The 13331-nt window shown below is 42.3% G+C and overlaps 1 protein-coding gene across 3 annotated transcripts; it reads left to right on the top strand.

Moving 5' to 3' along the window:
- Positions 1-292: 292 nt before the first annotated feature.
- On the top strand, positions 293-2689 carry LOC136965303 (aerolysin-like protein). 3 transcript variants are annotated; one of them, XM_067259400.1, is made up of 2 exons: positions 293-345; positions 1294-2689. In XM_067259400.1, the coding sequence occupies exons 1-2, from the start codon at positions 316-318 to the stop codon at positions 2245-2247; spliced, it is 984 nt and encodes a 327-aa protein (XP_067115501.1). In that variant the 5' UTR covers positions 293-315; the 3' UTR covers positions 2248-2689. The 3 variants fall into 3 exon arrangements, with proteins under 3 accessions (XP_067115501.1, XP_067115502.1, XP_067115503.1); XM_067259401.1 differs by lacking the exon at positions 293-345 and adding an exon at positions 411-463; XM_067259402.1 differs by lacking the exon at positions 293-345 and adding an exon at positions 488-613.
- The last annotated feature ends 10642 nt before the right edge of the window (positions 2690-13331 follow it).

Below are 13331 nucleotides of genomic sequence, written 5' to 3'. Positions count from 1 at the left end.
AATCAGGTCTTTCTGTGGTGGTTTCTAAGAGCCATATCTGACTGTGTATTTGGGTGTGAGTCTGTGACACATCCACTCAGTGGCGAAAATCTGCTATCAATTTTGGGGGGGGGACAATTATATGACATTTTCGCAAGAGCAATTCCTGAGGGGGACACCAACATTACTGCTGTAACACATAGCCTACATTGTAATAAGTTAAATGTATATTATTAATATTATTAAAATGTCCTTATGTTTACATTGATTTATTGGGGGGGACAAATCCTATTTTTCCCAGTATTGGGGGGTCGTGTCCCCCCGGGATTTCTGCCTATGCATCCACTACTTCTCTCCAAGAAGGTGGTAAGTGGGGGCAGGGACAACTCTATTTAATGGATTTCGTTTATTGTATAGCTGTTATCTGGAAAAATCAGTCTGGTGAGGAACATCACAACTTTTGCTACTTATTCACAACGGCCCTGTAAGTAGCTAGTTTAGTGCTAAATGTTTTATCGGATTATGAAGACCTTCCGCTTTGCTAAATAATTGCTGCCTTTTTCATGGAAGCAGAAAGCCAGTGTTCATACTTTATTGTAGGCTATATATTTGAATATCATCTTTTGTCATTTTGGTAGGTGGACTGGATGTGCGTGTTTTAACCTTTTAGTACCTAAATCAATAACTCGGACCATGATTAGTTAATAGGTCAAATATGTGCCGCCCTTTAGTTTTGTATAATCGTGAATTGAGTGACTTATGGAAATGTCATAATAACATGGCATTTCAACATGACAGCGAAATACAACGTGTTGGCCTATCTAATTGGCTAATTTATACAATCCATTTAACTTAACAGCAATTTTATTCTTTTTTAAGTTCAGACAAAACCACACCAAAAATGGCCATGCTGTGTATCTAGCCATCTTCATAATATTAATGAGTAAATTAATGAACAAACTTGACTGACATGAATGCACTATAGCTCTTCCTTATTAAGAATAATGTATTGTTGGGGCTTTTTACTTGATTTTTACTTGATTCCGGCAGGTTGATGATTTGTTACTTTCCAAAGCTACAGGTGTTTCTATGCTGAAAGGCTGTAATCACCATTTGGTTATCAGAAAACCAAAACCCCTTTATGTTAGCCTTCAGAGTGAATGCCATAATACATTTTGAATATCTGGAGTTGTCTATAGGCAAGTTTTTGGCACAGGTGAAACATTTTAGATGAGTTGAGAAAATGATGGATGTTGTTTTGGGATAAAATATAGATTCCTGTCATATGTATTAATGTATTCCATTTCTTTGAAGGTTCACATCAAATCAAGAATGTCATACCTTTCGCCCATCTTAGTTATTGGAGGACAAGGAGGTTCTGCCTTTGACTTCAGTGGTACCAACAGTGGAGCAACACTGAAAAAGATATGGGTGTGGGTTGTGAGCTCGCGGGTGAAGGCTTTGAAGATTTGGCTTACTGATGGTCAAAACCAAGAATTTGGAAATCCTGCAGGGGATTTTTCTGAATTTGAGTTCGGGGATGGAGAGCATATCACCAAGCTTTCACTGTGGGGAAATGGTGCTGGAACACGTTTGGGTGCTATAAAATTCCGAACAAGTTCCTCACGGGAGTTCTTTCCTCAAATGACCGAATGGGGGCTGAAAACTGAGTACCCTATTGATGTTGGCTCTGGGATCTGCGTTGGACTTTGTGGAAGGTCTGGTTCAGACATTGATTCCTTAGGTTTCCAATTCATTAATACCATCAAGTCTACCGTATTGAAGGATGTCCAGTACCCCACACTTCATGATTTAATACCCCAGGTTGCTGTTGAGGAAATCAAGTCCATGACCTACGAAAACAAATCTACTGTCACTCAAGAATACAACCTGGAAACGTCTAAAACGATCACCAAAAAGTCATCGTGGTCTGTGACTAACAAGTTAGAAACAAGCTTTAACATTGAGGTGAAAGCAGGAATTCCAGAGGTAATAGAAGTATCTACTGGATTTAGCTTCACAGTGGGAACAGAAAGCACACATACTTTAGAAGAAGAGACATCCACTACTGAGACTCTGTCTTTTCCGGTTAGTGTTCCTGCTGGGAAGACCGTACATGTTGACGTCACTATTGGTAGAGTTACAGTTGATCTCCCCTACACTGCCACAGTGGAAATTACCTGTCTCAATAACAGTGTTCTGAAGTTTAACACCAGTGGCACCTACTATGGTCTCACTTACACAGATGTAAAAGTAGTTACAAAGTAAAATCCTTAAACTGTTGCATAGGCAGATTCACAATGATTTATGTGATGTCTATGTCTGAAATAGTTATCTGAGGACAGATCAATGTCATCAAAGAAACCATAGTTTAAACTGATGTGTTTAACTTGTGAAAGAGACCATGGGACAACATAGGGAACTATTTGATTATTATTTGATCTTTAAAGTACAATAATAAATCGTTGATTTCAATGTGTAATGATATCACCCCAAAAAATCTGTATAAATGGTAATACAGTAAAAAATATATAAAAAACATTGCTTTTTGAAATGACGTGTCAAATCCTAAAGTCCGCTGTTGCAGTAGAACTCCTGAGGGTGTATAAAATCCTGTTCATATCAATGTTACTTCATGTAAGACAACTAGAAAATGTATAGGCAGTGTCTCCTCTATGACTTCAATCATTAAAAGAAGTGCTTGACCAAATTGTATTTGCTGTTTGAGCCTTAGTGCTTGCCTCGTGTATCAGTTAAAAAAGTGTTCCACAGCATGTGGAAGTCTACTCAGTTGCTGTTCTAATAATTTTGTAAAACAATCCATCAATAAAATCTCTTGATGTTTTTCTTCATGACAAGATAATTTTCCAAAGGACACCTACTTAGTTTTCCAAATTGATCCGATTTTAGTCTTGGAGAAATGAGCCTGACTTAAGCTTGCAGTGTCCTAGAAACCAGTTTTCTACTATTGTGGACACCCGTAAAGGTGTTTATTTAGTCTTTTTCCACAGGGGCAGTTCATAAAAGTGACCACTAAGTGATGCCCTGGAACTACAATTACAATTTGACCATCTATTTATATATTTTTATGAAACGCAGGTGACCATAAGCATGTATACTTGTATGTGTGAATATAGTACTGTATATAGCCTATATGTGTGTATGTATGGGTATGTGTACCGTAGTAACCACGCAGCTCACTCATGCTTTGACCTCGTATGACCCCAAAAAACGACACAATCAGGGACAGGTTTAGCCCAGGTAGGGCATTTATTTAACAGAAAACACAAAAGTAAAGCAATCCTCAACTAGAGAGGATACCATTTCTGGGGAAATTGTAGGGTGTGCTTGCTTGCGTCGGTTGCACAGGGGTCTGTATATTTTATATAAAATGCATGGGGCCTACTTATTATTTATAAAGATTACATAGATTTAAAAGCATTTTTTTTGCTGCTCATTTACAACTGAAAATACGAGTGAAGTGTAGAATGAAATAGATGTCTTCTAATTTCACCTGCAAGAGGCAGCCTCATCGTTGAATCAAAACGAATACATTTGGCAGACCGGTGTAAAAATTTACCTAATCTCTATGACTTAAACGTCCTTTTAAGTTTTTCCCTTCTCGTGATATTTTAAGGAATTTAGCCTACTCATATTGCATTCATTCATGAATAAAGAACCCCCTTTGAAGATTATTGTACGACGTTACCGGCAGTAGAAGATGGAATCGCGATTCAAACAGTACCATCTGCCAACTGAAAATATGCCCCCAAAAACGTAAATAAGCTTGACATTTATTTAGTGGAAAATCGCTTTCATAAAAAGCTCACTGGTAGCGATCATTGTCAGTAACAACGCAAAATGCGATATAAGGGGAGTGCCGAACATGTTCTGTCGCCGTTTGACTTCCTACAGCTGTGTAGATGTTTTTGTAGTGTCTCGCGTAGGCTACAGCGTTGCAGTGAGCAACACTGGTTTGAAACCACAGGTAATGATAATTTCACCCACAAATCGTTTACTTGTAATGTAATGTCATAGTAAATCCTACAACGAAAATGTATTTGTGAGGAATGTTTATTTTAACGATTGAAAACAGATGCATCATAGACCACTGTAGTATGTGTTGCCCGGGCAACAGAGGCTAATGTCATGATGCTAATACTTCAGTGAAATAGTAGACTACTGTTTCCGAAAGTAGATGTACTTCCTTAATAATATCAGCTTATATTGTACATTACACATGACAATTGTGTGTCATATCACAAAGTAAAATGAGTAAATAGTTATCACCCTGGCCTCTTTGCTTGTGGCGTTTCTGCAGCTGCCTTGCAGTAAAGCTATAGTTAGCATAGCTATCCCCCAAGTTAACAGATGCGAAACGAATGTTCTGCCAAAGGTAGTCACGCGTGTTTTCGTGACGTTAGTGACGTAGTGACGTTAGTAACGTCAGTGACTGTGGCTAGCAAATTAGCCACCGTTAGCTTCACTTTTCGCCCAAAAACTTAACTTGAGCCTAAACCATGCAACGGAACGTAAATCCCAATAGAAGCAACTCAATCGCTACCAAGACGAAACTTTTGAGACCTACGTTGTCTATGTAGGCCAAATATTGACTGAGTTTTAGGGGGGCAAAAAGAATTATAAAAACTAGAGAGGATACAATTTCTGGGGAAATTGTAGGGTGTGCTTGCTTGCGTCGGTTGCACAGGGGTCTGTATATTTTATATAAAAATGCATCGGGCCTACTTATTATTTATAAAGATTACATAGATTTAAAAGCATCTTTTTTTTGCTGCTCATTTACAACTCAAAATACGAGTGAAGTGTAGAATGAAATATGATGTCTTCTCATTTCCCCTGCAAGAGGCAGCTGACAGGCTGAATCAAAACGAATACATTTGGCAGACCGGTGTAAAAATTGACCTAATCTCTATGACTTAAACGTCCTTTTAAGTTGTCCCTTCTCGTGATATTTTCAGGCATTTAGCCTACTCATATTGCATTCATTCATTAATAAAGAACCCCCTTTGAAGATTATTCTACGACTTTACCGGCAGAAGATAGAATCGCGATTCAAACAGTACCATCTGCTAACTGAAAATATGCCCCCAAAAAAGTAAATAAGCTTGACATTTATTTAGTGGAAAATCGCTCATTCATAAAAAGCTCACTGGTAGCGATCATTGTCAGTAACAACGCAAAATGCGATATAGCCCTGTGTGGAGAAGCTGCCCCGGTAAATTGTACTACTACAGTACAGTACTAGACTACTGCTGTGTTCGTCTTGGTAGCGATTGCGTTGGTTGAATTCGATTTAACGTTCCGTTGTACGGTTTAGGCTGAAATTAATTATTTTCATGAACAGATTGACAAAGTTTAGGCTGTGGCAATGAAGTTCAGGTTAGTAGTCAGATTGTTTCAACTATTGAAAGACTTTTGAGTAAGGGGAGTGCCGAACATGTTCTGTCACCGTTTGACTTGAACAGCTGAGGAGTTTTTGTTAGCTACTCACACTAGTGTCTCGGGTAGGCTACAGCGTTGCAGTGAGCTACACTGGTTTGAAACCACAGGTAATGGTAATTTCACCAACAAATCGTTTACTAATGTCAGAATAAATCATATAACGAAAATGTATATGTGAGGAATGTTTATTTTAACGATTGAAAACAGATACATCATAGACCACTGTAGTATGTGTTGCCCGGGCAACACAGGCTAATGTCATGATGCTAATACTTCAGTGAAATAGTAGACTACCGTTTCCGAAAGTAGATGTACTTCCTTAATAATATCAGCTTATATTGTACATTACACATCACAATTGTGTGTCATATCACAAAGTAAAATGAGTAAATAGTTATCACCCTGGCCTCTTTTCTTGTGGCGTTTCTGCAGCTGCCTTGCAGTAAAGCTATAGTTAGCCTAGCTATCCCCCAAGTTAACAGATGCGAAACGAATGTTCTGCCAAAGGTAGTCACGCGTGTTTTCGTGACATTATTGCAGACCGGTGTAAAAATTGACCTAATCTCTATGATTTAAACGTCATTTTAAGTTTTTCTCTTTTCATGATATTTTCAGGCATTTAGCCTACTCATATTGCATTCATTCATGAATAAACAACCCCTTTGAAGATTATTCTACGACGTTACCCGGCAGTAGAAGATGGAATCGCGATTCAAACGGTACCATCTGCTAACTGAAAATATGCCCCCCAAAACGTAAATAAGCTTGACATTTATTTAGTGGAAAATTGCTCATTCATAAAAAGCTCACTGGTAGCGATCATGGTCAGTAACAACGCAAAATGCGATATAGCCCTGTGTGGAGAAGCTGCCCCGGTAAATTGTACTACGGTACAGTACTAGACTACTGCTGTGTTCGTCTTGGTAGCGATTGCGTTGGTTGAATTGGATTTAACGTTCCGTTGTACGGTTTAGGCTGAAATTAATTATTTTCATGAACAGATTGACAACGTTTAGGCTGTGGCAATGAAGTTCAGGTTAGTAGTTAGATAGACTTTTGATTTAAGTAAGGGGAGTGCCGAACATTTTCTGTCGCCGTTTGACTTCCTAAACAGCTGTGTACTGTAGCTAGATGTTTTTGTAGTGTGTCTTGCGTAAGCTACAGCGTTGCAGTGAGCTACACTGGTTTGAAACCACAGGTAATGGTAATTTCACCAACAAATCGTTTTCTAATGTCATAATAAATCCTACAACGAAAATGTATATGTGAGGAATGTTTATTTTAACGATTGAAAACAGATAACGCTACATCATAGACCACTGTAGTATGTGTTGCCCGGGCAACACAGGCTAATGTCATGATGCTAATACTTCAGTGAAATAGTAGACTACTGTTTCCGAAAGTAGATGTACTTCCTTAATAATATCAGCTTATATTGTACATTACACATCACAATTGTGTGTCATATCACAAAGTAAAATGAGTAAATAGTTATCACCCTGGCCTCTTCTCTTGTGGCGTTTCTGCAGCTGCCTTGCAGTAAAGCTATAGTTAGCTTAGCTATCCCCCAAGTTAACAGATGCTAAACGAATGTTCTGGCAAAGGTAGTCACGCGTGTTTTTTGTGACGTTAGTGACGCAGTGACGTTAGTAACGTCAGTGACTGTGGCTAGCAAATTAGCCACCGTTAGCTTCACTTTTCGCCACAAAAACTTAACTTACGCTTAAACCATGCAACGGAACGTAAATTCCAATAGAAGCAACTCAATCGCTACCAAGACGAAACTTTTGACACCTACGTTGTCTATGTAGGCCAAATATTGACTGAGTTTTAGGGGGGCAAAAAGAAATACAAATAATAATATATATGTGAGAGAACAAAGGTTGTGCTCTCGCCGAAGGCTTGAGCACACCCAATAATAATATATATGTGAGAGAACAAAGGTTGTGCCCTTGCTGAAGGCAAAGCACACCCAATTATTAGATTGGTAAATGGACTGCATTTATATAGCACTTTTCTACCTTAGCGGCACTCAAAGCGCTTTACAATGTTTGCCTCTCATTCACCCATTCATACTCACACTCGCACATACCGACGGCAGCGAGCTACCATGCATGGCAGCGAGCTACCATGCATGGCGCCGGCCAGCTCATCGCGAGCAACTTGGGGTTCAGAGTCTTATTCAAGGATACTTCCTTGAACAAGGGGAGTCAGGTGGCTGAGCGGTTAGGGAAGCGTGATTGTAATCAGAAGGTTGCTTGTTCGATTACCGGCCGTGCAAGATGACGTTGTGTCCTTGGGCAAGGCACTTCACCCTACTTGCCTCGGGGGAATGTCCCTGTACTTACTGTAAGTCGCTCTGGATAAGAGCGTCTGCTAAATGACTAAATGTAAATGTACTTCGACACATGACCGAGGAGGAGTCAGGGATCGAACCGCCAACATTGCGATTAAGAGACAACCCTCTCTACCCCCTGAGCCACAGCCATCCCCAAGATTGAAACACACTACCGTTCTTCTTCATTCCAAGTGGTCTTGCTTGCATCTGCTCATACATGTTTAGCTAACACACACAGATACACACACAGATATTGATTTATGGTGTGTGTGAGCCACTCTGTTTGATAACTTGTATTTTTGGAGCAGTTGATCCAGTTGCAGTAAGTTTTATTGCACACGCACGCACACACTGGCACATAGCACAGAAAATAAACCGGAACCACTTGACCTTTTTTGGAATCTTTACAAAACGTGATCTGCTCACAAAATTCACACTTGAGAATAGGACATTATTGTCATCAAACAGAGCTACAGAGACAGGGTGAGAAAAAGAGAGGTAGAGAGCCACAGATGACCTTTCAGATGACCACTTGTACTTCAGGTGACCACTCCTATGGTGACCAATGTAATAGAATTTTAGGATGCATGTACAATTGTCAGAAAATGTGAAAATGTCACCCTTCATTCTGTATAAAATGATATTGTGTTCAACATTCCTTTTGTGCAGAGAGGAACTACCCCTCCAACAGAAGAACGAAATGCCACAATGACAGAGTTACGTGGACCAGGATAATTGTTTGGCTATCGATTTTTACGTTTAACACGCAATATATACTTTTGCATAAGTAGCCTACTATTTGCTACATGCTTCGATAGCCAAACAAATGTCCTGCACGTAACTCTGTCAGGCTATTGCATTTTGTACTTCTGTCGATCAATTTCTTGTTAGTTACTGCATCCATTCACCAACGAAGTGTTGTACCTACCCTTTCCGTTTTGAGTTAATGTAATGTGTTTTTGAGTTAATGTAATGTCGTTTCCCATTTGGGGGAGCATGTCTTTGTATTGGGGGGAGGTGAGCAAGTCATCCTATTTGGGGGGAGTTGACTCGTATTTGGGGGGAGTGTTTTCATTTGGGGGATGCACTCATGTTAGTGGGTGTGATTTGCACTTCAGGGCCACCGTAGGATTCTTTTAAGCTTGACAACATGCAACTACAAACACAATATGATGAAAATTAGGAAATGTAAGTGTAGATACTTATTGGGTGTGCAGCAGATGTTTTAACCTCCACTGACTGAAGAAAGACCAAATGGGGGAGGGGATGTCACTGAGTACATCAGTTGGTTTCTTAAAGGGGCGTTAACCCCATAATGACAGGGTGGACAGCAATTTCAGGGACACATGCAAAATGATTAATATTATTATGAAACTCAAATATAAATAATCAAAATGACTTGTTTTACCAAATAACTTGTTAAGGACAATAAGTACATTAAAAAAGTATAAAAATTGTATGGAATTTAACCACTTTTTGCACTCACTGAAATTAGCTGAGCAGCGTGTGGGACATGCCCAAATCACATACATCCAATCAAAAAAAATGGTATAAAATCAGAAAAACACATTTTCAAGAGACTTATCATTGCACCTGTATGTGTTTGTTTTTCCATTTTGTAATAAAACCTCAGAGTTTCATTATTTTGCATTATGTTCATGATGACTGAGCGATTCTGATGAGGACACCAAAGGCACTTTATAGTGATAATGACCCTGCTAGTTTAAGAGCATTATTCATACAGCCATTGCGGCATGAAACATAGATGGCAAGAAAACTGGGTTTATCGATCAAATAAAAATGTCACCTTTCTGTCTAAAACGCATTGTTTATGAAGAGACGGCACATGGCCCTCTCCATGGTGTATAGACATATTATGACGTCATTGGGCATACAGGGATTGTGACGCGCTTTACAAACTTATAAGAACGTTACAAAATCATTCATTGTTGCAGCAGGCAAGGAGCGAACCGCGTCTACTTTTTTTCTCGTTGGAAAGTGTAGTAGAAATGTATATTTATTGTGGAAAAGTATATTTATTTGAGTATTTCTTAGATTGTCATCTTTAAAGAAACATGGATGACATTCCGAAACATAAAACTCTTCGGCGGCCTAAACAGAAGGTAAGTCTGGTAAACCTAAAGTAAATAAAACAATTTAGACTTGATAAACATCGACGAAAATACTTGATTTTTCTAAATTGTTTCAGTAGGCTACTTGTGCCAGCCCAATTTAGCCCCGCCCACAAGAAAATTAGGTCGGGAAGTTGGGTCTGGGGAAGCTCGGTTGGGGAAAAACTATGTCCGAACAGAGGCTGTTCGGACACAGTTGTGTTTCACAAATAGCCTAACCCTAAACTGTAGACCCTTTTCATAGTCATATTTCATATGTAAAAGTAACATTTCTTTTTCGAAAAATAAAATAATTTCTGTTCAAGACACTCGCTGTATTTCCCCGCTAGCCCCTTCTCACTCCTCCTTATGTTTGTGTGCGCGTGTGTTTTCATACGTCTGTGTATTTACGTGGCGTGTGTGTGTCTGTGTGTGTCTGTGTGTGTCTAGCCTGCTCGTCTGGCTACCTACCGCCTCGCGCCCTGTTGGCCAGAGCTGGGAGCTGAACTGAAGCTTCCTGCCCTGCTGTTCTCAGAAGTTCAGAACCCCCTCCAGGTATAATAAGGAATAACAGATTAAGGACACTCAGTCCTCACTGTCAGTGTCAGGACAGTTATCTTCCAGTTCCTCAGTTTCTTTTGTGTTGGCACAATTACAACAACGACATAAGTCTGTGCAACACAGTCCTGCAGAAAAACATGAACATCTGCTTGTCTCACACGCACTTTTGCAGCCACAGTGTATCACATGCAAAACACTGTCAGGGGCTGAATTTCTGTTACGTGCAAGGTCCCATCCTCTATTTGCCAAACATATCCATCCATGTTGACAAAAAGAAGCTACCTTATTGGTGTATAACGATCACTTGTCGAACCGTGCCACCAAAATCCTATTATACGCTCTGAAGAAACTAGTTCTGCATAAAACATAGACGCAACGATAATCGACTGGAATTTCAGCGACAAACTTTTTTTTGGTAGCTTAGCACGAATCTTTCTTTTTTATGAGCTAAAGATTGTGTAGATGCCAGACTGTGGAGCGGGAATAATTTTATAAAAGACTTTCCGTGGTTCACCTTGCAGCCTAGTAGGAACACATACCTGGAGAGACTCAACACATTTGACACTTTGTTCATGTTGTCCACATTGATCAAAAGTGACATACAAACATACAGTAGATAATAAAGGTTCAGAAGTGCATAAGTCTAACAGTGTTTCAGTGGGTAGAGCAAAGGGAGTCTGTATTTTACCAGCTACTATCAACATAATCTCAAATACAGTATGTTAATGTCAAAGAGCAATAATAACAATATAATCATGTCAGAACTTGGTGCCAAAGCCTCCTCGATGCCCGGAGCCCAGCCGCAAGAGCAAGGCTGCCAGGAAGGCTGCAGGAGCAGAGAAGGATACAGGGGGCAACAAAGGGCCTTTGGCAGAGTCCTGGAGGGTTGTGGAGGACGCTGGAGCGGCTTATCCTTCAGCCCTGGATGACGAGCTGGCAGGACTAGGCAGGGTGGTGAGTAGAAGGCCCTAATCCACCTCCCTGGGTGCTACAGACTCCAGCCAGGCTCCTCTTCTCCTCTCTATCTTCCTCCACCTTTCCTGTATCTCTGATACTGGCTCTGTTACTGTGACTTGCTAAGTATTTTTCTTGCCTGCAGGTGACTGGTGGTGCATGTGCAAAGATGCTTCCCACCCCCCAGACCAGCTACTGTGAGTCTTTGTTCATTAATGTATCAAATGTTGACTATTCCTGATGAAATGATCACTTTCTGTTAAGAGAAGGGATCCACCAATCACATTGTCACTCTCCTCTTCCTGTAGGTGTTCTTCCAGCGATCAAAAGTTCCTCTCACCCACTGGAACCAATCAGAGCATCGGCCTCTGAAACACCCGGGCCCCTGGGCTGCAGAGCCACACCAGATGGAAGGGAGAGTGCGTACTCCTCTCCACCTGCATCTCCACCTGCGTCTCCACCTGCGTCTCCACCTCCGTCTCCACCTCCGTCTCCATGCCGACCTGAGGCGCAGTCTCCAGGTTCTTCTCCACCTCCAACCTTGAATGACCCCATGACCTGGGAGACCACGCCCAGTCTTCTGTCATCGGACGAGCGTTCTGTGTTGGAGGCCATGATGTCACACCCGTGAGTGCTCTTCCAAACGTCCCCTTTAGACTAGTGTCCTGTTCAGCATAATGTTACGATGCGTCGTCAGTTGTCATTGTACTGTGAAGTGATGTCAAACGTCAGTTCTTGTTCTTGTTACAGTCATTGGAAAATCATCAACAGGGTCCTGTTGAGAAAGGTAAATAAAATGTTTACGTTAATTTCCTTTTACTCAGTCTGACAATCACCACATGTATATGTATTGCCATATTCTCTCTCTCTCCCTCCCTCTCCCCCTCCCCCTCCCCCTCCCCCTCCCCCTTTCCCTCTCCCTCCCTCCCTCTCAGAACAAGAGCGTAGCTGAGCTGCAGGAGCGCTCGGAGGAGGTCATGGAGTGGGTTCTCAAGGTGACCAACGAGGTGGTCCTGCCCGCCATGGCCCTTTACCAGGTCCTCCACATCCGCAAAGACCAAGATGGCCGCCCGCTGTCCGCCACCATCTCCTACAGCAGCTGTGACTCCCAGAGTGACAGGTCCTCTTCCGCAGGGCTGCTGTCCACAGCCAGGCCTGTCACTGGCTCTCTGACTGGGATGGTATGTTTCAACCCTGCTGATTCTCCCCAGGACCAGGCCTCTTCTCCGGGCTCCGCCCAGCCCTACGTCCCCCAGGGCGTTCTGAGAATAATCTCAGAGAGGTTGCACCATCTGCTGCTAGGAGGGCAGGGATCCAGGTCCCAGAGCAGGATGCTGGGTGGCAGGCCTCTGATGTCCGAGGAGGACGTCCTCGCCACGGCATCCCTCACTGTGGCAGAGATCCTGCTGAAGGTGCAGGCGGTGAGGGATAAACAAGAGCACGATGCAGAGGACAAGCTGTCAGTCTGTGCGGATGAGCTCTACGAGTCTGTCATGGGAGAGGTGCTGGAGAAGTTTGCACTCCACCGCCCCTGCTGCTTGCTGTCGGACTGCCGTGTGACCAGCATCTCAGAGGACCTGATATGCAACGCCTGGCAGGACGCCAAGGAGAAGATTCAGGTCCTCGCCTGCAGCCACACCGACGCCATCAGCGAGCTGGTGTCCCCGCGGCCCCCGTTGTCTGCCGACACGAGGGAGAGGATGGAGATGGCCTCCTTCCTCATTGGTAGCGTGGCGGAGGCGGAAGAGATGGAGAAGGCGATGGCTCCGCCCAGCCGCGTGACGTCACCGACCCTCTGCTCCCTGAAGGAGAGCCTCTCTGGAATCCTGGCCTGCCACGCCCTGTTCCAGAGCCCGGGCGTGGTCCCCACGGAGGAGAAGCTGGACCTGGTGAGGATGGTGGGGGGCTTCCTCCAGGAGATGGAG

This window comes from Osmerus mordax, chromosome 21, assembly GCF_038355195.1.
Source record: "Osmerus mordax isolate fOsmMor3 chromosome 21, fOsmMor3.pri, whole genome shotgun sequence".
In the NCBI taxonomy this organism is placed as follows: domain Eukaryota; kingdom Metazoa; phylum Chordata; class Actinopteri; order Osmeriformes; family Osmeridae; genus Osmerus; species Osmerus mordax.
Note: the sequence above shows the minus strand (reverse complement) of the source record. Positions and strands in the feature narration are given on the sequence as shown.

Excerpts from the sequence above, each read along its gene's own strand:
- LOC136965303 (XM_067259400.1), top strand. The coding sequence starts at position 316 with ATGCATCCACTACTTCTCTCCAAGAAGGTG. Across the intron at positions 346-1,293 it reads TACTTCTCTCCAAGAAGGTG|GTTCACATCAAATCAAGAAT; the intron begins GTAAGTGGGGGC and ends ATTTCTTTGAAG.